The following is a 24586-nucleotide window of genomic DNA, read 5'->3' on the forward strand; positions in this document are numbered from 1 at the left end:
ACATCCGCTGACCAAGACTTTAGCCAAAGCGCTCTGCGCGCCACAATAGCAAACCCTGAATTTTTCGCCGCTAATTTTGCTAATTGCAAAGCGGCATCTAAAATAAAAGAGTTAGCCAATTTAAGTGCGTGAACTCTGTCCATAATCTCCTCATATGGAGTTTCTCTACTGAGCGACTTTTCTAGTTCCTCGAACCAGAACCACGCTGCCGTAGTGACAGGAACAATGCATGAAATTGGTTGTAGAAGGTAGCCTTGCTGTACAAAAATCTTTTTAAGCAAACCTTCCAATTTTTTATCCATAGGATCTTTGAAAGCACAACTATCTTCGATAGGAATAGTAGTGCGTTTGTTTAGAGTAGAAACTGCCCCCTCGACCTTGGGGACTGTCTGCCATAAGTCCTTTCTGGGGTCGACCATAGGAAATAATTTCTTAAATATAGGGGGAGGAACAAAAAGGTATGCCGGGCTTTTCCCACTCTTTATTTACTATGTCCGCCACCCGCTTGGGTATAGGAAAAGCGTCGGGGGACACCGGAACCTCTAGGAACCTGTCCATCTTGCATAATTTCTCTGGAATGACCAAATTGTCACAATCATCCAGAGTAGATAACACCTCCTTAAGCAGTGCGCGGAGATGTTCTAATTTAAATTTAAATGTCACAACATCAGGTTCAGCTTGATGAGAAATTTTTTCCTGAATCTGAAATTTCTCCCTCAGACAAAACCTCCCTCATGGCCCCTTCAGATTGGTGTGAGGGTATGACAGAACAATTATCATCAGCGTCCTCTTGCTCTTCAGTCTTTAAAACAGAGCAATCGCGCTTTCTCTGATAAGTAGGCATTTTGGATAAAAGATTTGCTATGGAGTTATCCATTACAGCCGTTAATTGTTGCATGGTAATAAGTATTGGCGCACTAGATGTACTAGGGGCCTCCTGCATGGGCCAAAACTGGTGTAGACACAGTAGGAGATGATGTAGTATCATGTTTTACTCCCCTCATTTGAGGATTCATCTTGGGCAATATCATTATTTGTGGCAGTACTGTCCTTACTTTGTTTTGGACGCTATGGCACAATTATCACATAAATTTAAATGGGGAGACACATTGGCTTTCATACATATAGAACATAGCTTATCTGAAGGTATAGACATGTTAAACAGGCTTAAACTTGTCAACAATGCACAAAAAACGTTTTAAAATAAAACCATTACTGTCACTTTAAATTTCAAACAGAAAACACTTTATTACTGAATATGTGAAAAGTATGAAGGAATTGTTCAAAAATTACCAAATTTTCACCACAGTGTCTTAAAGCCTTAAATGTATTGCACACCAAATTTCAGAGCTTTAACCCTTAAAATAACGGAACCGGAGCCGTTTTTCAATTTAACCCCTATACAGTCCCAGATACAGTCTTAGCTAAGACCCAACCAAGCCCTGAGGGGAATACGATACCAAATGACGCCTTCTAAAAGCTTTTTCAGAGATTCTTAGATCCACACACATGAATCTGCATGCCCTGTTCTCAAAAAACAACTGCGCATTAATGGCGCGAAAATGAGGCTCAGTCTATGACTAGAAAGGCCCCCTGACTGAAAAAGGTGTCCAATACAGTGCCCTGCCGTTTTATAAACGTTCCCCAAGATTATAAATGTCAATTGTTAGCCTAAATTTGAATAATATGCACAAATAAAGCAAACGATTTAGCCCATAAAAATGTCTACCAGTTTTTTAGCCCATAATAAGCCCTATATTCTGTTTGTTTTTGAATAAGAAAATGGCTTACCGGTCCCCATGAGGGGAAATGACAGCCTTCCGGCATTACACAGTCTTGTTAGAAATATGGCTAGTCATACCTTAAGCAGAAAAGTCTGCTAACTGTTTCCCCCAACTGAAGTTACTTCATCTCAACAGTCCTATGTGGAAACAGCAACCGATTTTAGTTACTTGTCTGCTAAAATCATCTTCCTCTTACAAACAGAAATCTTCATCCTTTTCTGTTTCAGAGTAAATAGTACATACCAGCACTATTTTAAAATAACAAACACTTGATAGAAGAATAAAAACTACATTTAAACACCAAAAAACTCTTAACCATCTCCGTGGAGATGTTGCCTGTGCAACGGCAAAGAGAATGACTGGGGTGGGCGGAGCCTAGGAGGGATCATGTGACCAGCTTTGCTGGGACTCTTTGCCATTTCCTGTTGGGGAAGAGAATATCCCACAAGTAAGGATGACGCCGTGGACCGGACACACCAATGTTGGAGAAATACCCTGCGCAGCACAGCTTAAAAAATCAACATCTTGACACCACTCCTCTAATGATAGAGTTCCACAGGGGTACGTGACTTAAAGTTCTAACTACAATCTTGGTGTCACATACCCCTATGGAGCTCTATAATTTTACACAAGGCTTCAACTCCCTGTTGGCAAAGAGTGGAATCCTTTAGTAGCAAGGCAACGGTATCCTTAATAAACACAAACTCTGGGAAGCCATGATAAAGTTATTTGAATAATTAAAACAAGAGAAATAGATTTTAATATTTGCATAAATTAGAGTTTTATTGTGACCTCCCAGAGTTTGTGTTTACTGCAATGCTGATCGTTGTTCCGGTTTCAGACTCGGATGCAGAAGAGGAAGCTGCACAGAGACCCGCCAGAGGTCTGTGGCTTGCTGCTTTGAGTCGAGGGAGTAAGGCCATTTACTATTAAAAAAACATGAGGTGAGAAAGAAATCAGAAACAGGAGCTAGCTATAAAGGCAAGGGGCTATATTGTTGTTCTTAGAGTGCTACTGCTGCTAACAAGAGGGTAAAATATTTGATATATGCCTATTTCTGGCACAAACGAGTTAAAGGGACGGTCAAGTCCAAAAAAAAACAAAAAACTTTCATTTTTCAAATATGGCATGTAATTTTAAACAACTTTCCAATTTACTTTTATCAACAATTTTGCTTTGTTCTCTTGGTATTCTAGTTGAAAGCAAACCTAGGAAGGCACATATGATAATTTCTAAGCCCTTGAAGGCCGCCTCTATTTTATTTACTTTTCACAGCAGGGGAGAGCAAGCTCATGTAGGCCATATAGATAGCATTGTGATCACGCTCGTGGCTAGTGGCAGACACTGCACTTATTGGCTAAAATGCAAGTCAATAGATAATAACTAAAAAAGTCATGTGATTAGGGGCGGTCAGAAGATGCTTAGATACAAGTTAGTCACAGAAGTAAAAAAAGTGTATTAATATAACAGTGTTGGTTTTGCAAAACTGGGGAATGGGTAATAAAAGGGATTATCTATCTTTTTAAACAACAAGAATTCTGGTGTTCACTGTCCCTTTAAATTATTTCTACTTGTGCTTTAATGTCAGCAGTGGATTACATTTCTTTATATTTGTGTATTGCTAGCACAGATGCTTTACAAAATGTTTTCTTTGTGTATTACTGGCAGATGTAGGTCTTGCAAAGTGGCAGGATATTTATACAAAAGGAGGTGGTGCATACAGAGAGGGTTAATATATAATAAGAATGTTAAATGCTGCTTGCAGAGGTCTGTATATTGGTGGTGCTGCAGAGAATGGATCTCTATAATGTAAGCCTTTATTCAGTGCAGCTGTATTAGTGGGGATGCATGCGTTTGTGTATATATGAATTTGTATGTGTCGGTTTCCTTGTGACTCAATTTATTTTCATGTGTTATGCCCTTAGCCTAAAGGACGTCTACAGACGTTTACTTTACACTTTTTTAGGACACTATAAGTTTCTTTATAAGTTTACAACTACTCCTGTCTTATGTGCAACCCTGAAATAAAATAGGAGTCATAATTTGTATTGTTTATATAAAATCAGGTGATTTGGGGCTAGGCTTTGCATGATATAGTGCTGAGCTTGTTATTTACACGTAGACCTAGATTGATGGCATTTGTTATATGAATTGATGTCACTATTACCTGTTTGCACAATTTGCTATTGCTGATATATGTACTCTATAGATAAATGTGTAAGGTTGTGTCCTATTACTGATATTTAGTCTAACCGGTTTGCCTTTTTTTTCCTTTCTATTTTTAATTAATTGGAATATGTACCAAATTCAACCTCTGTAAGTATATATCTGTTATTTTAAGAGTGGACTAGATATTTTTCCCCCTAACCTTAAAGATGCTGTTTACCACTGCATATAGATATTCAAGATATTTTTATGTTAAAATGAAGGTCCAGGCTTACTTTGTTGAGAGGCCCCTTGCATTGGTGGAGAACTAACAAAGATAAATAGCAGACCTTGGTGAAATTGGCAAAACCCTATTTATGCATCTCAGACACCTCAACACCATCTGAGTGCCTCTTCTCTGCTGCAGGCAAAATAGCTTGCAAAAAACATAATTTATGCTTACCTGATAAATTTATTTCTCTTGTAGTGTGTTCAGTCCACGGGTCATCCATTACTTATGGGATATATTCTCCCTCCCAACAGGAAGTTGCAAGAGGATCACCCAAGCAGAGCTGCTACATAGCTACTCCCCTCACATGTCATATCCAGTCATTCGACCGAAACAAGACGAGAAAGGAAAAACTATAGGGTGCAGTGGTGACTGGAGTTTTAATTAAAATTTAGAACTGCCTCAAAAAAAGACAGGGCGGGCTGTGGACTGAACAAACTACAAGAGAAATAATTTTATCAGGTAAGCATAAATTATGTTTTCTCTTGTTAAGTGTGTTCAGTCCACGGGTCATCCATTACTTATGGGATACCAATACCACAGCTAAAGTACACGGATGATGGGAGGGACAAGGCAGGAACATTAAACAGAAGGAACCACTGCCTGTAGAACCTTTCTCCCAAAAACAGCCTCTGAAGAAGCAAAAGTGTCAAATTGTAAAATTTTGAAAAAGTGTGAAGCGAAGACCAAGTTGCAGCCTTGCAAATCTGTTCAACAGAGGCCTCATTCTTAAAGGCCCAGGTGGAAGCCACAGCTCTAGTGGAATGAGCTGTAATTCTTTCAGGGGGCTGCTGTCCAGCAGTCTCATAGGCTAACCGTATTATGCTACAAAGCCAAAAAGAGAGAGAGGTGGCCGAAGCCTTTTGACCTCTCCTCTGTCCAGAATAAACGACAAACAGAGAAGAAGTTTGCCGAAAATCTTTAGTTGCCTGTAAGTAGAACTTCAGGGCACGGACTACATCCAGATTATGCAAAAGACGTTCCTTCTTTGAAGAAGGATTAGGACATAATGATGGAACAACAATCTCTTGATTGATATTCCTGTTAGAAACAACCTTAGGTAAAAACCCAGGTTTAGTACGCAGAACTACCTTGTCTGAATGAAAAATCAGATAAGGAGAATCACAATGTAAGGCAGATAACTCAGAGACTCTTCGAGCCGAGGAAATAGCCATCAAAAACAGAACTTTCCAAGATAAAAGCTTAATATCAATGGAATGAAGGGGTTCAAACGGAACACCCTGATGAACTTTAAGAACCAAGTTTAAGCTCCACGGAGGAGCAACAGCTTTAAACACAGGCTTAATCCTAGCCAAAGCCTGACAAAAAGCCTGGACGTCTGGATTCTCTGCCAGACGTTTGTGTAAAAGAATAGACAGAGCAGAAATCTGTCCCTTTAACGAACTAGCGGATAAACCCTTTTCTAAACCTTCTTGTAGAAAAGCCAATATCCTAGGAATCCTAACCTTACTCCATGAGTAACTCTTGGATTCACACCAATATAAATATTTAGGCCATATCTTAGGGTAAATTTTTCTGGTAACAGGTTTCCGAGCCTGTTCAATTACCGACTCCGAGAAACCACGCTTTGATAGAATCAAGCGTTCAATCTCCATGCAGTCAGCCTCAGAGAAATTAGGCTTGGATGGTTGAAAGGACCCTGAATTAGAAGGTCCTGCCTCAGAGGCAGAGACCATGGTGGACAGGACGACATGTCCACTAGGTCTGCATACCAGGTCCTGCGTGGCCACGCAGGCGCTATCAGAATCACCGATGCTCTCTCCTGTTTGATCCTGGCAATCAGTCGAGGTAGCAACGGAAATGGTGGAAACACATAAGCCATGTTGAAAACCCAAGGGGCTGCTAGTGCATCTACCAGCACCGCTCCCGGGTCCCTGGACCTGGATCCGTAACAAGGAAGCTTGGCGTTCTGGCGAGATGCCATGAGATCCAGCTCCGGTTCGCCCCAACGAAGAATCAGTTGAGCAAACACCTCCGGGTGAAGTTCCCACTCCCCCGGAATGAAAGGTCTGGCGACTTAGAAAGTCCGCCTCCCAGTTCTCCACGCCTGGGATGTAGATCGCTGACAGGTGACAAGAGTGAGACTCTGCCCAGCGAATTATCTTCGAGACTTCCAACATCGCTAGGGAACTCCTGGTTCCCCCTTGATGATTGATGTAAGCCACAGTCGTGATGTTGTCCGACTGAAATCTGATGAACCTCAGTGTTGCTAACTGAGGCCAAGCTAGAAGAGCATTGAATATTGCTCTTAATTCCAGAATGTTTATTGGGAGGAGTTTCTCCTCCTGAGTCCACGATCCCTGAGCCTTCAGGGAGTTCCAGACTGCGCCCCAGCCTAGTAGGCTGGCATCTGTTGTTACAATCGTCCAATCTGGTCTGCGAGAAGTCATTCCTTTGGACAGATGAACCCTTGACAACCACCAGAGAAGAGAGTCTCTGGCCTCCTGGTCCAGATTTAGTAAAGGGGACAGATCTGAGTAATCCCCATTCCACTGACTTAGCATGCATAGTTGCAGCGGTCTGAGATGCAGGCGCGCAAATGGCAATATGTCCATTGCCGCGACCATTAAGCAGATTACTTCCATGCACTGAGCTACTGATGGGCTTGGAATGGAATGAAGGACACGGCAAGCATTTAGGATTTTTGATAACCTGGATTCCGTCAGGTAAATCTTCATCTCTACAGAATCTATAAGAGTCCCTAGGAAGGGAACCTTTGTGAGTGGTAACAGAGAACTCTTTTCCATGTTTACTTTCCACCCATGCGACCTCAGAAATGCTAGAACTATCTCTGTATGAGACTTTGCATTTTGAAAACTTGACGCTTGTATCAGAATGTCGTCTAGGTATGGAGCCACCGCTATGCCTCGCGGTCTTAGTACCGCCAGAAGCGAGCCCAGAACCTTTGTAAAAATTCTCGGGGCCGTAGCTAACCCGAATGGAAGAGCTACAAACTGGTAATACCTGTCTAGAAAAGCAAACCTTAGGTACCGATAATGATCTTTGTGAATCGGTATGTGAAGGTAGGCATCCTTTAAGTCCACTGTGGTCATATACTGACCCTCTTGGATCATGGGTAGGATGGTTTCGAATAGTTTCCATTTTGAACGATGGAACCCTTAGGAACTTGTTTAAGATCTTTAGGTCTAAGATTGGTCTGAACGTTCCCTCTTTTTTGGGAACCACACACAGATTTGAGTAAAAACCTTGCCCTTGTTCCGTCCGCGGAACTGGGTGGATCACTCCCATTACTAAGAGGTCTTGTACACATCGTAGAAATGCCTCTCTCTTTATTAGGTTTGTTGATAACCTTGACAGATGAAATCTCCCTTTTGGAGGAGAAGTCTTGAAGTCCAGAAGGTATCCCTGAGATATGATCTCCAACGCCCAGGGATCCTGGACATCTCTTGCCCAAGCCTGGGCGAAGAGAGAAAGTCTGCCCCCCACTAGATCCGTTTCCGGATAGGGGGCCCTTTCTTCATGCTGTCTTAGGGGCAGAAGTAGGTTTTCTGGCCTGCTTGCCCTTGTTCCAGGACTGGTTGCCTTTCCAACCCTGTCTGTAACGATTAGCAGTCCCTTCCTGTTTTGGAGCGGAGGAAGTTGATGCTGCTCCTGCCTTGAAATTACGAAAGGCAAGAAAATTAGACTGTTTGGCCTTTGATTTGGCCCTGTCCTGAGGAAGGGTGTGACCATTACCTCCAGTAATGTCAGCAATAATTTCTTTCAAGCCGGGCCCGAATAAGGTTTGCCCTTTGAAAGGAATATTAAGCAATTTAGATGTTACATCTGCTGACCAGGATTTAAGCCATAGCGCTCTGCGCGCCTGGATGGCGAATCCGGAGTTCTTAGCCGTTAGTTTGGTTAAATGCACAACGGCATCCGACATAAATGCATTAGCTAGCTTAAGGGCTCTAAGCTTGCTCATAATCTCATCCAATGGTGCTGTGCGAATAGCCTCTTCCAGAGACTCAAACCAGAATGCCGCTGCAGCAGTGACGGGCGCACTGCATGCAAGGGGCTGTAATATAAAACCTTGTTGAACAAACATTTTCTTAAGGTAACCTTCTAATTTTTTATCCATTGGATCTGAGAAAGCACAGCTATCCTCCACCGGGATAGTGGTACGCTTGGCTAAAGTATAAACTGCTCCCTCCACCTTAGGGACCGTCTGCCATAAGTCTCGTGTGGTGGCGTCTATAGGAAACATTTTTTCTAAATATCGGAGGAGGGGAAAAGGGCACACCGGGTCTATCCACTCCTTGTTAATAATCTCTGTAAGCCTTTTAGGTATAGAAAAAACGTCAGTACACACCGGCACCCGCATAGTATTTATCCAGCCTACATAATTTCTCAGGGATTGCAACCGTGTCGCAATCATTCAGAGCCGCTAACACCTCCCCTAGCAATACACGGAGGATCTCAAGCTTAAATTTAAAATTTCTGAATCCGGTCTCCCCGGATCAGATCCGTCACCCACAGAATGAAGCTCTCCGTTCTCATGTTCTGCAAATTGTGACGCAGTATCGGACATGGCTCTCGTATCATCGGCGCGCTCTGTCCTTAACCCAGAACTATTGCGCTTGCCTCTTAACTCAGGCAAATTAGATAATACTTCTTTCATAACATTAGCCATATCATGCAAAGTGATTTGTAAGGGTCTTGATGTACTTGGCGCCACAATCTCACGCACCTCCTGAGCGGGAGGCGAAGGTACTGACATGTGAGGAGAGTTAGGCGGCATAACTTCCCCCTCGTTGTCTGGTGATAATTTCTTTACCGGTAAAGACTGACTTTTATTTAAAGTAACATCAATACAATTGGTACACATATTTCTATTGGGCTCCACATTGGCTTTTAAACATAATGAACAAGTAGATTCATCTGTATCAGACATGTTTAAACAGACTAGCAATGAAGGCTAGCAAGCTTGGAAAAAATCTTTCAATAAATTTACAAGCAATAGAAAAAAAAAAAAACGCTTCAGCGCTTTTAAAAACACAAAAAAAAAAAAACTGTCACAGTTGAAATAACAATGAACTAATTCAGTTATAGCCAACAAATTTAACAGTAAATGTATGAATTTAGCAGAGGATTGCACCCACTAGCAAACGGATGATTAACCCCTCAATACCCAAAAAAAACGGATAATCAATTTCAGATTTAACGCTTTTATCACAGTCAAACACACTGTCACAGGTCTGCTGTGACTGATTACCTCCCTCAAAAATGAATTTTGAAGACCCCTGAGCTCTCTGGAGACGTCCTGGATCAAGGAGGAAGAAGCAGGAAGACTGTGCTAGAATTTTAACTGCGCAACAAGGCGCTAAAAAAAAGGCCCCTCCCACTCATATTACAACAGTGGGAGACCTGTTACAACGGTTTCTATGCAGAAATAAACGTTAGCCATATGGAAAAAAATCATGCCCAAAAAGATTTATCACCAAAGTACCTCACAAAACGAATAACATGCCAGTAAACGTTTTAAAAACAACTTTTCCAGTGTTATGCAAAGTTATCACTAAGCCTGCTACCAGTCGCTTCTACTGCAGTTAAGGCTCATACATTTATTTCAGTATTAACAGTATTTTCTCAGTCAAATTCTAGTCCCTAGAAAATAACTCAACTGCGCATACATTTATCAGCCTGATACCAGTCGCTACTACTGCATTAAAGGCTGTACTTACATCATATGGGTAACAGCAGTGTTTTCTTAGTCAATTCCATTCCTAGAAAATATTATACTGCACATACCTCATTTGCGGGGGACCCCGCATGCTATTCCCTTTTCTGAAGTTACCCCACTCCTCAGAATGTGCGAGAACAGCCAGTGGATCTTAGTTACGTCTGCTAAGATCATAGAAAACGCAGGCAGATTTTCTTCTTCTAAATACTGCCTGAGAGAAAAAACAGCACACTCCGGTGCCATTTTAAAATAATAAACTTTTGATTGAAGAATAATTAAGTAAAAAACTCCTATCTCCTCTCACAACCTCCTTTGTTGAGACTTGCAAGAGAATGACTGGATATGACATGTGAGGGGAGGAGCTATGTAGCAGCTCTGCTTGGGTGATCCTCTTGCAACTTCCTGTTGGGAGGGAGAATATATCCCATAAGTAATGGATGACCCGTGGACTGAACACACTTAACAAGAGAAAAGATAGCCAGCCTCAGCCAGGAACGTGTGGTCATGATGACATTTTTGCATTTAAATGCAAAGTTTCTGAAAGAGTGAATAACAGAATGTGATAAACAGTCTACCTCTTACTAGGTCTACCTCTTTTCAAACAGTTTGTGTTTTGTTTTTGCTTAATTATAAAAAACAATCTGCTGCTTACAAAATTGGACCAACAGTTGTTTCAATGTAAAGTTTTAGTCAGAAGTTTATATTTATAACGCTCAGTATGTGTTAATCACCTCCTAGAGCCTGTGGTAAAACTGGAGGAGGTGTGTCGCTGTAATAGCAGAATCAACCCGTTTCTGCCATTTTGATTGCGCTGGATCCTCACGTGAGATTGTCAGTGCCATTGACTCCGGATCCCAGTCACGGAAGTCGGCCGCCCCTTCACGGTCAAGATCCAGAGGCAGGCAAGGCACTCCAATCATTTTGAGGCAAGGTTTGGTGACAGATGATTGCTGTGACGCCGACTTCTGTGAAATCAGCACCAACATTTTTTCTGCTGCACCCACTAATTGCCGCATCCTTAGAACTCCTTGTAGGAAGATGTGAGCTAGTTTGAGCATGTGAGATATCCCCAAGTTCAGCGTTATAGCTGTGAGTGTTGGTGAGGTAGCACTAACAGGCGTTCAGAGATTTGCTCTGTCAGAGTGATTCCTGACTCCATGCCATTCGATGCCTTGCTGGCTACTCCCCAGGTTGCCTCCTCTAGTGTGACTGTTAAGTCCAAGAAACATCTCCCCAATTTCTACTCGAAATCTTGCAGTAAGACATGTAACCCCTTATGAGCCTCCTCCATTTGAAATGTAGCTATGCGTTGGTGGTTAGATAGTCAATGATTGACTATTGTACCTGGCGTATCAGGGGAGGGTGTCGCACAAGGCCTCAGTCCGGATCAGGGTATAGGCGGTATAAATACATCAATATTTATGTGATCAGCCAGGCTTACATTATCTTGATTAAACAATATTTTACCAAGTATATTGTTTGATTTCTTTGATAGATTTAACAAACTCAGTCTAGAGACCTCCGATTTTGAGTCTTCCTCACTGCGGCTGCCCGGACACGCCCCCCGTTTGCATATATCATTAAGTGATTATAAGAAACACAATCCAACTTCAGATATCAGAAATACACGTTTTGTAAACATGTTTTGAAACTATGCCCCCTCCACACTGCTGAGATTTGCATGAATTAGTAATGTGCTCACAATGCTCAAAGGTAGCGAGCCTATACTTTCCTATGGACGCCACATGACCAATCTTCTGTACAGTGAGGGCACGTGCACTTTTTTTTTTTCTTTAGGAACATTTTACCCGGTGAGAGCTTTAGGAGACAGAAATTAACTTTTCTCATGAGACACCACAATCCTTTTGAACATTGGGCCCTTAGTATCCATGTATCTTGGTACCAATTATATTTATAAAAGAATGATTTGTCCGCCACATAATTTTTGTAGAATCCAACAAATTTACAAGACATATACAGTTTAAAGTGTTTATGTATGTATATATCTATTTGTATCAGTGTTCCTTGATACACAAGCATTATATATATCAGCAATTATGAACTGCATTGTAAGAGGTCTGAACTGATAATAAATGCTTTAAAAAGTATATAAAGAGACTAAAATAAAATGTTTTTGATACTAGTTGACCACATCTGTGTGTAGCCACCGATCACCAGCTAGTTCCCAGTAGTATATTACTGCTTCTGAGCCTTCTACCTAGGTATGCTTTTAAATAAAGGATACCAAAGAATGAAGTAGTCCATAATCATCCTCTAATTGCTATTTTTCTTTGTTTTTTTATATATAAAATGTCTTTGTCCGCTGATCCATCCTAAAATCCTACGAGGCATTGGTGAGACCGTCTGTTTAGTAATGTTATATTTGGCTTTTATGAGGTATGTGGACTTGTTTTTATTATGGTCTGCGACTTTGTTATGATACGGCTGAATCCCACCTTGTTGAATCTAGGAAATCCTGCATACTAGGAATAATTTATAATCCATATTCGATAAAAACAAAATAAAAACACACACAGCCCTTAAGCCAACTTGCACTGTCTTCCCATTAGCTTCACAATAACAGAATTTATGCTTACCTGATAAATTACTTTCTCCAACGGTGTGTCCGGTCCACGGCGTCATCCTTACTTGTGGGAATATCTCTTCCCCAACAGGAAATGGCAAAGAGTCCCAGCAAAGCTGGCCATATAGTCCCTCCTAGGCTCCGCCCACCCCAGTCATTCGACCGACAGACAGGAGGAAAAAAAATAGGAGAAACCATAGGGTGTCGTGGTGACTGTAGTTAGAGAAAATAATTCATCGGACCTGATTAAAAAACCAGGGCGGGCCGTGGACCGGACACACCATTGGAGAAAGTAATTTATCAGGTAAGCATAAATTCTGTTTTCTCCAACATTGGTGTGACCGGTCCACGGCGTCATCCTTACTTGTGGGAACCAATACCAAAGCTTTAGGACACCGGATGAAGGGAGGGAGCAAATCAGGTTACCTAAACGGAAGGCACCACGGCTTGCAAAACCTTTCTCCCAAAAATAGCCTCCGAAGAAGCAAAAGTATCAAATTTGTAAAATTTGGCAAAAGTGTGCAGTGAAGACCAAGTCGCTGCCTTACATATCTGATCAACAGAAGCCTCATGTGGAAGCTACAGCCCCAGAGGCAGAACTTTTTTTCACTTTCTGCGATGAGATTTTTTTAGTGAAAAATTTTCTGCAGGTCATTTTTAAATCAAATTTAATTTTAAATTAGGCAGGTATCCTGTTCTTTCTGCAGACATGCTGCATTTTTCTGCGATGACATCTCCACATCACTGTATGTTCTGCTTGGGGGCTACAGCCCTAGTGGAGTGAGCTGTGATTCTTTCAGGAGGCTGCCGTCCGGCAGTCTCATAAGCCAATCGGATGATGCTTTTAAGCCAAAAGGAAAGAGAGGTAGAAGTTGCTTTTTGACCTCTCCTTTTACCAGAATAGACGACAAACAGAGAAGAAGTTTGTCTGAACTCTTTTGTAACTTCTAAGTAGAACTTTAGAGCACGGACTACATCTAAATTGTGTAGCAAACGTTCCTTCTTTGAAACTGGATTCGGACACAAAGAAGGTACAACTATCTCCTGATTAATATTTTTGTTGGAAACAACCTTTGGTAGAAAACCAGGCTTAGTACGCAGAACAACTTTATCTGAATGGAACACCAGATAGGGTGGAGAACACTGCAGAGCAGATAACTCAGAAACTCTTCTAGCAGAAGAAATAGCAACCAAAAACAAAACTTTCCAAGATAGTAACTTAATATCTATGGAATGTAAAGGTTCAAACTGAAAGAACTAGATTTAAACTCCAGGGAGGAGTCAAAGGTCTGTAACAGGCTTGATCCTAACCAGAGCCTGAACAAATGCTTAAACATCTGGCACAACTGCCAGTCGTTTGTGTAGCAGGACAGATAAAGCAGAAATCTGTCCCTTTAGAGAACTCGCAGATAATCCTTTATCCAAACCTTCTTGTAGAAAGGAAAGAATCCTAGGAATCTTTATCTTATTCCATGGGAATCCCTTGGATTCACACCAGCAGATATATCTTTTCCATATTTTTATGGTAAATCTTTCTAGTTACCGGTTTTCTGGCTTGAACCAGAGTATCTATCACGGAATCTGAAAACCCACCGCTTTGATAGAATCAAGCGTTCAATCTCCAAGCCGTCAGCTGGAGGGAGACCAGATTTGGATGTTCGAATGAACCCTGAACAAGAAGGTCCTGTCTCAAAGGTAGATTCCATGGTGGAACCGATGACATATTCACCAGGTCTGCATACCAAGTCCTGCGTGGCCACGCAGGAGCTATCAAGATCACCGAGGCCCTCTCCTGTTTGATCCTGGCTACCAGCCTGGAAATGAGAGGAAACGGTGGAAACACATAAGCTAGGTTGAAGGTCCAAGGCGCTACTAGTGCATCCACTAGAGTCGCCTTGGGATCCCTGGATCTGGACCCGTAGCAAGGAACCTTGAAGTTCTGACGAGACGCCATCAGATCCATATCTGGAATGCCCCATAGTTGCGTCAACTGGGCATAGATCTCCGGGTGGAGTTCCCACTCCCCCGGATGGAATGTCTGACGACTCAAATAATCCGCTTCCCAGTTTTCCACACCTGGAATGTGGATCGCAGATAGGTGGCAGAGTGATTCTCCGCCCATTGTATTATTTTGGTCACTTCTTTCATCGCCAGGGAACTCCTTGTTCCCCCCCTGATGATTGAGATACGCAACAGTCGTCATGTTGTCTGACTGGAATCTTATGAATCTGGCCTTTGCTAGCTGAGGCCAAGCCCTGAGAGCATTGATACCGCTCTTAGTTCCAGAATGTTTATCGGGAGAAGAAACTCTTCCCGAGACCACAGACCCTGAGCTTTCAGGGATTTCCAGACCACGCCCCAGCCCACTAGGCTGGCGTCGGTCGTGACAATGACCCACTCTGGACTGCGGAAGCTCATTCCCTGGGATAGGTGATCCTGGGTTAGCCTCCAACGGAGTGAGTCTCTGGTCTTCTGATCTACTTGAATCACTGGAGACAAGTCTGTATAGTCCCCATTCCACTGTTTCAGCCATGCACAGTTGTAATGGTCTTAGATGAATTCGCGCAAAAGGAACTATGTCCATTGCCGCAACCATCAAACCTACTACTTCCATGCACTGAGCTACGGAAGGGACGAGGAATAGAATGAAGAACTTGACAAGCGTTTAGAAGTTTTGACTTTCTGACTTCTGTCAAGAAAATCCTCATTTCTAAGGAATCTATTATTGTTCCCAAGAAGGGAACTCTTGTCGACGGAGACAGGGAACTTATTTCTATGTTCACCTTCCATCCGTGAGATCTGAGAAAGGCCAGAACGATGTCTGAGTGAGCCCTTTGCCTTTGAAAGAGACGACGCTTGTACTAGAATGTCGTCCCAAGTACGGTACTACTGCAATGCCCCTTGGTCTTAGAACCGCTAGAAGGGATCCGAGTACCTTTGTGAAATCCTTGGAGCAGTGGCTAACCCGAATGGGAGTGCCACAAACTGGTAATGTTTGTCCAGAAAGGCGAACCTTAGGAACTGATGATGTTCTTTGTGGATAGGGATATGTAGATACGCATCCTTAAGATCCACAGTAGTCATAAATTGACCTTCCTGAATCGTGGGTAGAATCGTTCGGAATGGTTTCCATCTTGAACGATGGTACTCTGAGAAATTTGTTTAGGATCTTTGAATCCAGGATTGGTCTGAAAGTTCCCTCTTTTTTGGGAACTACAAACAGATTTGAGTAAAATCCCATTCCTTGTTCCGCCGTTGGAACTGGGTGTATCACCCCCATCTTTAACAGGTCTTCTACACAATGTAAGAATGCCTGTCTCTTTATTTGGTCTTGAGGACTAAGTGAGACACTGTGGAACCTTCCCTTGGGGGTAGTTCCTTGAATTCCAGAAGATAACCTGAGAAACTATTTCTAGCGTCAGGGATCCTGAACATCTCTTGCCCAAGCCTGAGCAAAGAGAGAGAGTCTGCCCCCCACTATATCCGGTCCCGGATCGGGGGCTACTCCTTCATGCTGTTTTGTTAACCAGTGGCAGATTCTTGGCCTGCTTACCCGTTGATTCCCAGCCTTGCATCGGTTTCCAGGCTGGTTTGTCTGTGAGGTATTACCCTCTTGCTTAGAGGATGCAGAATTAGAGGCCGGTCCACTTCCTGAAATTACGAAAGGAACGAAAATTAGACTTATTCTTGGCTTGAAAGGCCTATCTTGTGGGAGGGCGTGGCCTTTCCCCCAGTGATGTCTGAGATAATCTCTTTCAATTCTGGCCCAAGAGAGTTTTACCCTTGAAGGGGATATTAAGCAATTTTATCATGGATGATACATCCGCTGACCAAGACTTTAGCCAAAGCGCTCTGCGCGCCACAATTGCAAACCCTGAATTTTTCGCCGCTAATCTAGCTATTTGCAAAGCGGCATCTAAAATAAAGGAGTTAGCCAACTTAAGTGCGTGAACTCTGTCCATAACCTCCTCATATGGAGTCTCTCTACTGAGCGACTTATCTAGTTCCTCGAACCAGAACCACGCTGCTGTAGTGACAGGAACAATGCACGAAATGGGTTGAAGAAGGTAACCTTGCTGTATAAAAATCTTTTTAAGCAAACCCTCCAATTTTTTATCCATAGGATCTTTGAAAGCACAATTATCCTCGATAGGAATAGTAGTGCGCTTGTTTAGAGTAGAAACTGCCCCCTCGACCTTAGGGACTGTCTGCCATAAGTCCTTTCTGGGGTCGACCATAGGAAATAATTTCTTAAATATAGGAGGGGGAACAAAAGGTATGCCGGGCTTCTCCCATTCCTTATTCACTATGTCCGCCACCCGCTTGGGTATAGGAAAAGCGTCAGGGTGGACCGGAACCTCTAGGAACTTGTCCATCTTGCATAATTTTCTGGAATGACCAGGTTGTCACAATCATCCAGAGTAGATAACACTCCTTAAGCAGTGCGCGGAGATGTTCTATTTTAAAATTTAAATGTCACAACATCAGGTTCAGCCTGTTGGGAAATTTTTCCTGAATCTGAAATTTCCCCATCTGACAAAACCTCCCTCATTGGCCCCTTCAGATTGGGTGTGAGGGTATGACAGAGCAATTATCATCAGCGCCCTCCTGCTCTACAGTGTTTAAAACAGAGCAATCACTCTTTCTCTGATATGCAGGGCATTTTGGATAAAATATTTGCTATGGAGTTATCCATTACAGCCGTCAATTGTTGCATGGTAATAAGCATTGGCGCGCTAGAAGTACTAGGGGCCTCCTGCGTGGGCAAAACTGGTCTAGACACAGAAAGGAGATGATGTAGAACCATCATCTGAAGAATCATCTTGGGCAACTTCATTATCTGTGACAGTACTGTCCTTACTTTGTTTGGACGCTTTGGCACAATTATCACATAATTTAGAAGGGGGAGACACATTGACTTTCATACATATAGAACATAGCTTATCTGAAGGCACAAACATGTTAAACAGGCTTAAACTTGTCAGTAAAAACACAAAAACCGTTTTAAAACAAAAACCGTTACTGTCTCTTTAAATTTTAAAACAGAGCACACTTTATTACTGAATATGTGAAAAAATATGAAGTAATAGTTCAAAATTTACCAAAATTTCACCACAGTGTCTTAAGCATTAAAAGTATTGCACGCCAATTTTCAGAGCTTTAGCCCTTTAAAATAAACGAAACCGGAGCCGGTTACAGTTTTAAAACCCCTTTACAGTCCCAGCTACAGCCTTTGCTGCGACTCTACCAAGCCCAGAGGGGAATACGATACCAAATGACGCCTTCTAGGAACTTTTCCAACTATTTTCAGGTCCTCACACATGCATCTTGCATGTCTTGCTCTCAAAACACACTGAGCAGTAATGGCGCGGAAAATGAGCTCAGCCTACCAACTGGGAGGGCCCTTCCTGACTGGAAAAAGGTGTCTAACATAGTGCCTGACGTTAAAAAACGTTCTCCCAAGTTTATAAATGTGAAAAAGCAGCATAAACATGTATAAAATGCACCCCAATAAGCAATCGATTTTGCCCATAAAAGTGTCTACCAGTTTTATAGCCCCATATTAAGCCCTTTATTCTGCTGAGACTAAGAAAATGGCCTTAAAGGTCCCCAATGAGGGGAAATGAAGCCTTCCAGCATTACACAGTCTTGTTAGAAATATGGCTAGTCATACCTTAAGCAGAAAAAGTCTGCTAACTGTTTCCCCCAACTGAAGTTACTTCATCTCAACAGTCCTATGTGGAAACAGCAAAGGATTTTAGTTACTGTCTGCTAAAATCATCTTCCCTCTCACAAACAGAATTCTTCATCTTTTTCTGTTTCAGAGTAAATAGTACATACCAGCACTATTTTAAAATAACAAACTCTTGATAGTAGAATAAAAAATACAACTAAACACCACATACTCTTAACCATCTCCGTGGAGATGTTGCCTGTGCAATGGCAAAGAGAAGACTGGGGTGGGCGGAGCCTAGGAGGGACTATATGGCCAGCTTTGCTGGGACTCTTTGCCATTCCTGTTGGGGAAGAGATATTCCAACAAGTAGGATGACGCCCATGGACCGGACACACCAATGTTGGAGAAAAATAGCTTTAATTTAAAAAGATTTTTATACAATAAAAAAAAGTGCAAAAAGGTTCTTACTCCTATGTACCTTTAAATTTAATAGTTTCGTAATAAAAAATATTTTACAAAGTTAGTGGTTTTTTGGTTTATTTCCCAACTGTTTATCTTTCTATTTTTCAAATAACTGAGCCCCTGCACTGATGTGTAGCATGTAACTGGGATAGGGAACTGACGTCTGCCTTGATGTGATCTTTGGAGGCAGAAGAAATCCCATCGGGGCAAATTCTAAAAGGACAATAAAAAAAAAAAAAAAAAAAAAAAAAAAAAAACAGCAGCAAAAAACACTTGTCCCATACACTCATAGAGCGAAGCCGAAAAAGCCAATTTCTAGAAGCTGCAATGCTGCAAATATTTTGCTGGTTGAGACAATTTGCAGTATTTTGAAATGTAGAAAATTAGCTTTTGACCTTAGGGGTTGTGGGACAAAGTACAAGTTATACACAAAAGTAAAAAAAAAAAAAAAGTGTAATGTTCCTTTAAGCAATAAATTACAAGTAAAGCTAGCAAGGTAAATACTAATAAATATATTTACCATTTCTGACTAAAAGTGCCACCAATAAAGCATTTTATAGAGTTTAATGTCCCTTTAACGCTTGGGGCACTTACCAAGATGGGCCAATAATTCCTCAGATGTGATCACTTCCTTTTCTGTGGACGGTAATTTTACCTAGAATCAGAATAAAAAAAGTTCAATTTGGAAGGCCAGCAACAAACCTCTATAAAAGATATTTGCTGATACAGACTTTGACAAGGATCATTAGTTATAGCTTACATTTAAAGGGATGCTAAAGTCAAAATTAAACATCCCGGTTTCAGATAAAGCGTGTCATTTTAAACAACTTTCCAATCTATTTCCATTATCAAATAGTGCACACTTTCTGAGGCACCAGCTCCTAGACAGCATGTACAAGAGTGCACAGTGTACACATATGAGCCTGTGATTTGTTAATGGCTGCCACATGATACAGGGAACAGAGAAATAAGAAAGGCGTTCTGAAATGTGCCAGAAAAAAAAAAAAAAAAAAAAAAAAAATCTACTGCTCATTTGAGTAAATTTTAGTGCATTGCATTTTCATTATTTGGGGGTTATGCAATTCTACTATATTTAAAAGGGACAGTAAAGTCAAAATTAAACTTAAAATTGACTGGATAGATCATGAAGTTTTAAACAAATTTACAATTTACTTCTATTATAAATTTTGCTTAGTTCTCCTGGTATCAGTTATTGAAGAGAATGCTAGAGAGTAGGGCATTGCTGCTCCTGAACCTATGATCTAGATGGGAATTGCTTCCTTAAAGTGTAATCCTATGTGAGCTCAGGAGCGTACACATGACTTTACAACATTGCTTACAGTATTTTATACTAGTTTTTAAAACACACACTGCTGCCATAGACTGCTAAAGAAACAAGCACGCTCCTGAGCTCACTTAGGACTTTACTGTTTCTTTAATGGTTTTATTCAGATCTGGGAGAAAAATTCTTGGAATATGTACATACACATTGCCAATAAATATATTATATTATATTATAGTATCTATATATATTATATATATATATATATTATATATATATATATATATATCAAATAAATAAATAAATAATACTAAATAAATAATGTATCCAATGACCTGTTAAATGTTTGAACAAACTATCCAGTAGGAAAAGTTATATGAAATGTAGAAGCAAACCAACCACTTGTTTAAGAGTTAGAGAAAGATGTATTTTGTCAGTGTAAGACTTGGGGTGTCCAAACTTTGCTCTCCAGCGTTTTGGAACTCCATTTCCCATGATGCTCAGCTAGATAAATATGCTGGCTGAGCATCAGCGGAAATGTAGTTCCCAAAACCTCTGGAGAGCAAAGTTAGGACACCCCTGAAGTCAAATAATTCAAAAATGTTTGGAGCCAGAATTAAAGAGGACATGAAAACCCACATTTTTTCTTTCATGATTTAGGAAGAGAATGCCAATTTTAAAACATCTTTCTTAATTTATCTGCTATTATCTAATTTGTTTTTATCTCTTGATATTCTTTGCTGAAATAGCATATCTAGATATTGCTCAGTAGCTGCTGATTGGTTGCTGCACATAGAAGCCCCGTGTGACTGGCTCACCGCATTGCTTTTTCTTCAGCTAAGGATTATCTAAAAAATGAAGCAAATAAATAATAGAAGTAAATTGTAATGTTGTTTTAAATTTGTATTCTTCTATCTGAATATGAAAGAAAGATTTTGGGTTTAGTGGCCCTCTTTAAGCATGTATCCAGCCCTGTGTTACGCTGTTTCATTTTGTAACAACTTTAGGAAAAATGGTGCATACAAACTATGCCAAGAAATAACCACCCAGTTGTAATTTATAGGACAATATGGTCAGTTCAAAAGGACCATAAAACAAATGAAAATCCAATGCGATTATGTAGTATTTACATTATGGGGAAAATAGTTAAATTGAATTTATCGTCTTAAAATGTTTAGGAGCAGGTCTCCTGCCAATAATACTGGCTTTACAGCTATAAGTCTTGGGCATACGCTTAAATGTATATAAAGATACAATAATAAAAATAATGCTGCTAGCACATTTTATTATTGAATTAACCTGACTTTTTAACTCTCCAACAAAGGAGTTAAAACAAAAGTCAACTCCAGACTAGCAATACACTGCCAATCTCTGAACAAGTGATTGTCAGTTACACACATATGGCCACTACGAAGTGGCTCAGAGGACAATGCTCTGCATTCCACTAAAATACCAAAATAAAAAGTGCAAGTTAAAGGGCCAGGCAATGTTGTTTTTAATGTTACATAATTCTGACATATTAAAGGGACAGTAAGTTCAAAAATAAACTTTCATGATTCAAATAAGGACAACGTCATAATTTTAGTAACAACTTTCCAATTAACTTGTATCAATCCAATTTTGCTTTGTTCTTTGGTATGCTCTAGTTGAAAGCTAAACCTAGTACGGCTTTATATGCTAATTCTTAGACCTTGAAGGCTGCCCTCTAATCTGAATGCTATTTTGACCTGTTTTTCACCACTAGAGGGCATTAGTTCATGTGTGTCATATAGTTACATTGAGCCTCACACATGTGACCGTTACCTAGGAGTCAGCACATGATTGGTTAAAATGGAAGTCTGTCAAAAAGAACTGAAATAAGGGGCAGTTTGCAGAGTATAGATACAAGGTAATTACTAGAGGTAAAACGTGTATTATAACTGTGTTCATTATTTAAAGTGAATGTCCAATTTAGATGCTAAAGTGCCCGGTTTTTAAAAATTCATATTAAAAACAGGGGCACTTTAATTCATCAAAATTTACACTTTCACTCTGTTGTGAAAAAAAAAACAATTACCTTTTAAATCTGCAAGTCCGCTCCAGCTTCCTCACTCTCTCGCAACGCCTCTTCCTGGGTCTAAAATGAGGAATCCGGCTTCCTCCAATCACGGCGTTGAATCAGACACCAATTCCCCCGGGGGAAGCGTGATTGGAGGATGACCCTATCCATCATTCTGAAGTCAGAAATGGGTTGCACACGATCCCGGAGGAAGCTGGAGCTGCTGTCAAGTTAAAAGGTACGTTTTTTTTCACAACAGGATGTGAAATGTAAATTGATGAATTAAGTGCCCCTGTTTTTTAATTTAATTTTTAAAAAACGGGCACTTTAGCATCAAATTGACATTCCACTTTAAAACTGGGGAATGGGTATATATTACGGAATTATCTATCTTATTTAAACAACAATAATTCTGGTGTTGACTGTCCCTTTAAACTAGTGATGCTAGAAAAAAAAAAAGAAAAAAAAAAAAAAAAAACAAAAGGGAGGAATATAAAGTTTTAACCCCCCAAAAAACTTAACTTCCCTTCCTCGCTGTCTCTTAGCTGCTCAGTTTTTATCAAAAGCTCTTCATGGTAACGCTGCCTGATAACAGCGAAACCGGTTGAGCCGTTGAACTACATATAGTGTTCCCGCGCTGGGTATATCGGCCGGACAGTTTCACCAGTGCAGAAGCACACTACCATGTAGATTCAATAGCACGGCACGTAAATGTGCTTTTAGGGGAAACCAAAAGGAGGCACTGAAGAGGACAGCAAGGAAGGGAAGTAATAAGTTGTTGTTTTTTTTTGGGGGGGGGGGGGTTTAAACTTTAAAAGGACCATTAAGTTGATATTTTATTGATGCATACAATGTATCTTATTGCAAGTGAAACATTATTGCAATATACATTCATTATTTAGATTTTGCTGAAAAATAATCTAAAAATTTTGCTTGTTTCACCTTTCTTCCCAGGCTGGCTTGGATTAATACTTTTAAGCAATTTATGTGCGCTTTTGTTTACGTTTTTTTCTCCCTCCCTAAGCTTCTATGGTGTCACATGGTTTTAAAAGGGTGGATTATCAGTTTTGCATCATCAAATGAAAATCATCATGAAAGTCATTCTTTGCAATAGTAACTGAGTTGAATCAGTGCTAAACCACCTTAAGGGAATACAAGAGGACAGGCTAACCCCAGTCTGCACATGTTCAAACAGAGTTTGTGAGTTGTTAGCAGGGGTTCTTTTGTTTTGGGTACAGAAAGTGGAAGTATTGGCGCTTACAGCTAGGATAGATCTATAATTATATGAAAATACGAATAACTAATACAAAATATATATATATATATATATATATATATAATATACTATATATATATACCTATATATATATGAGCAAGAGATAATAAAGATATATTAAGGGGCTCTAAGAGATTGCTTAAATGATACCAGCACTCAAGAAAAAGATATCAAGAGTTTAATATTAGTAACTAAATAATACAATTGATAAAGAACAATGTCCTAAAATATCAAGCACAATTACAATATAAAATTTAAAGGGAAGGGGTATGCAAGGGCAGTACAACCTAACTCTAAAGACTAGCTCAAACAAGCAGATTTACAATAGAGAGGTACAATGTCAAGCAGAACAATTCCCTATTCCTAAATACACACGTGGATAAGAGATGGCCTCAGTGATGTAAATATAGCACTCGATAATAAAACACTGAATATAAAACACTTAATAATAAACATTCAAATATAGAATCTGGACGTCCAGTATTAAAATAATAGGGATAAACGTGCAAAAGAAAATAGTCTAAAAGGGTTAAATATAAACAATGATCAGAATAAAATGATCAGAGTAAATTGTCCCCGTGAGAGCAAAATAATATATATAGGCTCAGTAAGCAACGATGGTATTGTATATACCAGTATGTCTATTGGAGCTTAGTCTATTCACTTTATGCTCTCCAAATGTAGTTGATCTTGCTCATCGAGTATTGGATCAAACTTACACACATTTGAGAGTGGTACCTTAAGCTTTGTTAGAAGAGAGAAGGCAGCTGTCTGTAGTAGAGTGGATCAATCTTTTCTGTCTCTATTCAGTCAGTCGGTCTGTGTCCGATAACCGCCTCTTCAAAATCACAAGAGCAGTGTATCAATAGCCAGCTTAGGCTTTGATGGCGTCTTCAGTTTCTGCACGGCGGTCACGTGATGTTGTGTCAGCTGTCAGGTAACGTGTAGCCGTATCAGCTGTTTTTACCGGTGTCCGTGCACTCTCTCTGCTTTCAGTGAAAGCTAAGTCGGTATATTCAGATATTGGTGTGTTGGAAGTTCCTCCTTCCAGGCTTACAGCTGAGGGTGAACTCTTCTTAATGGAAAGTAGCACCCACTCTCTTTTAGATAGAAATAGAGGGTGATGTGAATGTCTCAAGGTGGATGGTAGTAAACAACTTCAATGCGTTTCTCCCCTTCCTGGGGCTTTTCAAAGAAAAAGCCCCAGGAAGGGGAGAAACGCATTGAGTTGTTTACTACCATCCACCTTGAGACATTCACATCACCCTCTATTTCTATCTAAAGAGGAGTGGTGCCTACTTTCCATTAAGAAGAGTTCACCCTCAGCTGTAAGCCTGGAAGGAGG

At 40.6% G+C, this 24586-nt stretch overlaps 1 protein-coding gene across 1 annotated transcript in view; it reads right to left on the minus strand.

The window, feature by feature from the left end:
* The window catches only part of MINDY1 (MINDY lysine 48 deubiquitinase 1), a 271933-nt gene that overhangs the window by 240331 nt on the left and 7016 nt on the right, over nt 1-24586 (minus strand). Inside the window, exon 3 of the mRNA XM_053704855.1 lies at nt 19240-19300. Within this exon, the coding sequence (XP_053560830.1) occupies nt 19240-19300 (61 nt within the window). The remainder of the gene's footprint in view (nt 1-19239; nt 19301-24586) is intronic.

The sequence above is a fragment of the Bombina bombina genome, chromosome 1 (genome assembly GCF_027579735.1).
Source record: "Bombina bombina isolate aBomBom1 chromosome 1, aBomBom1.pri, whole genome shotgun sequence".
Classification (NCBI taxonomy): Eukaryota; Metazoa; Chordata; class Amphibia; order Anura; family Bombinatoridae; genus Bombina; species Bombina bombina.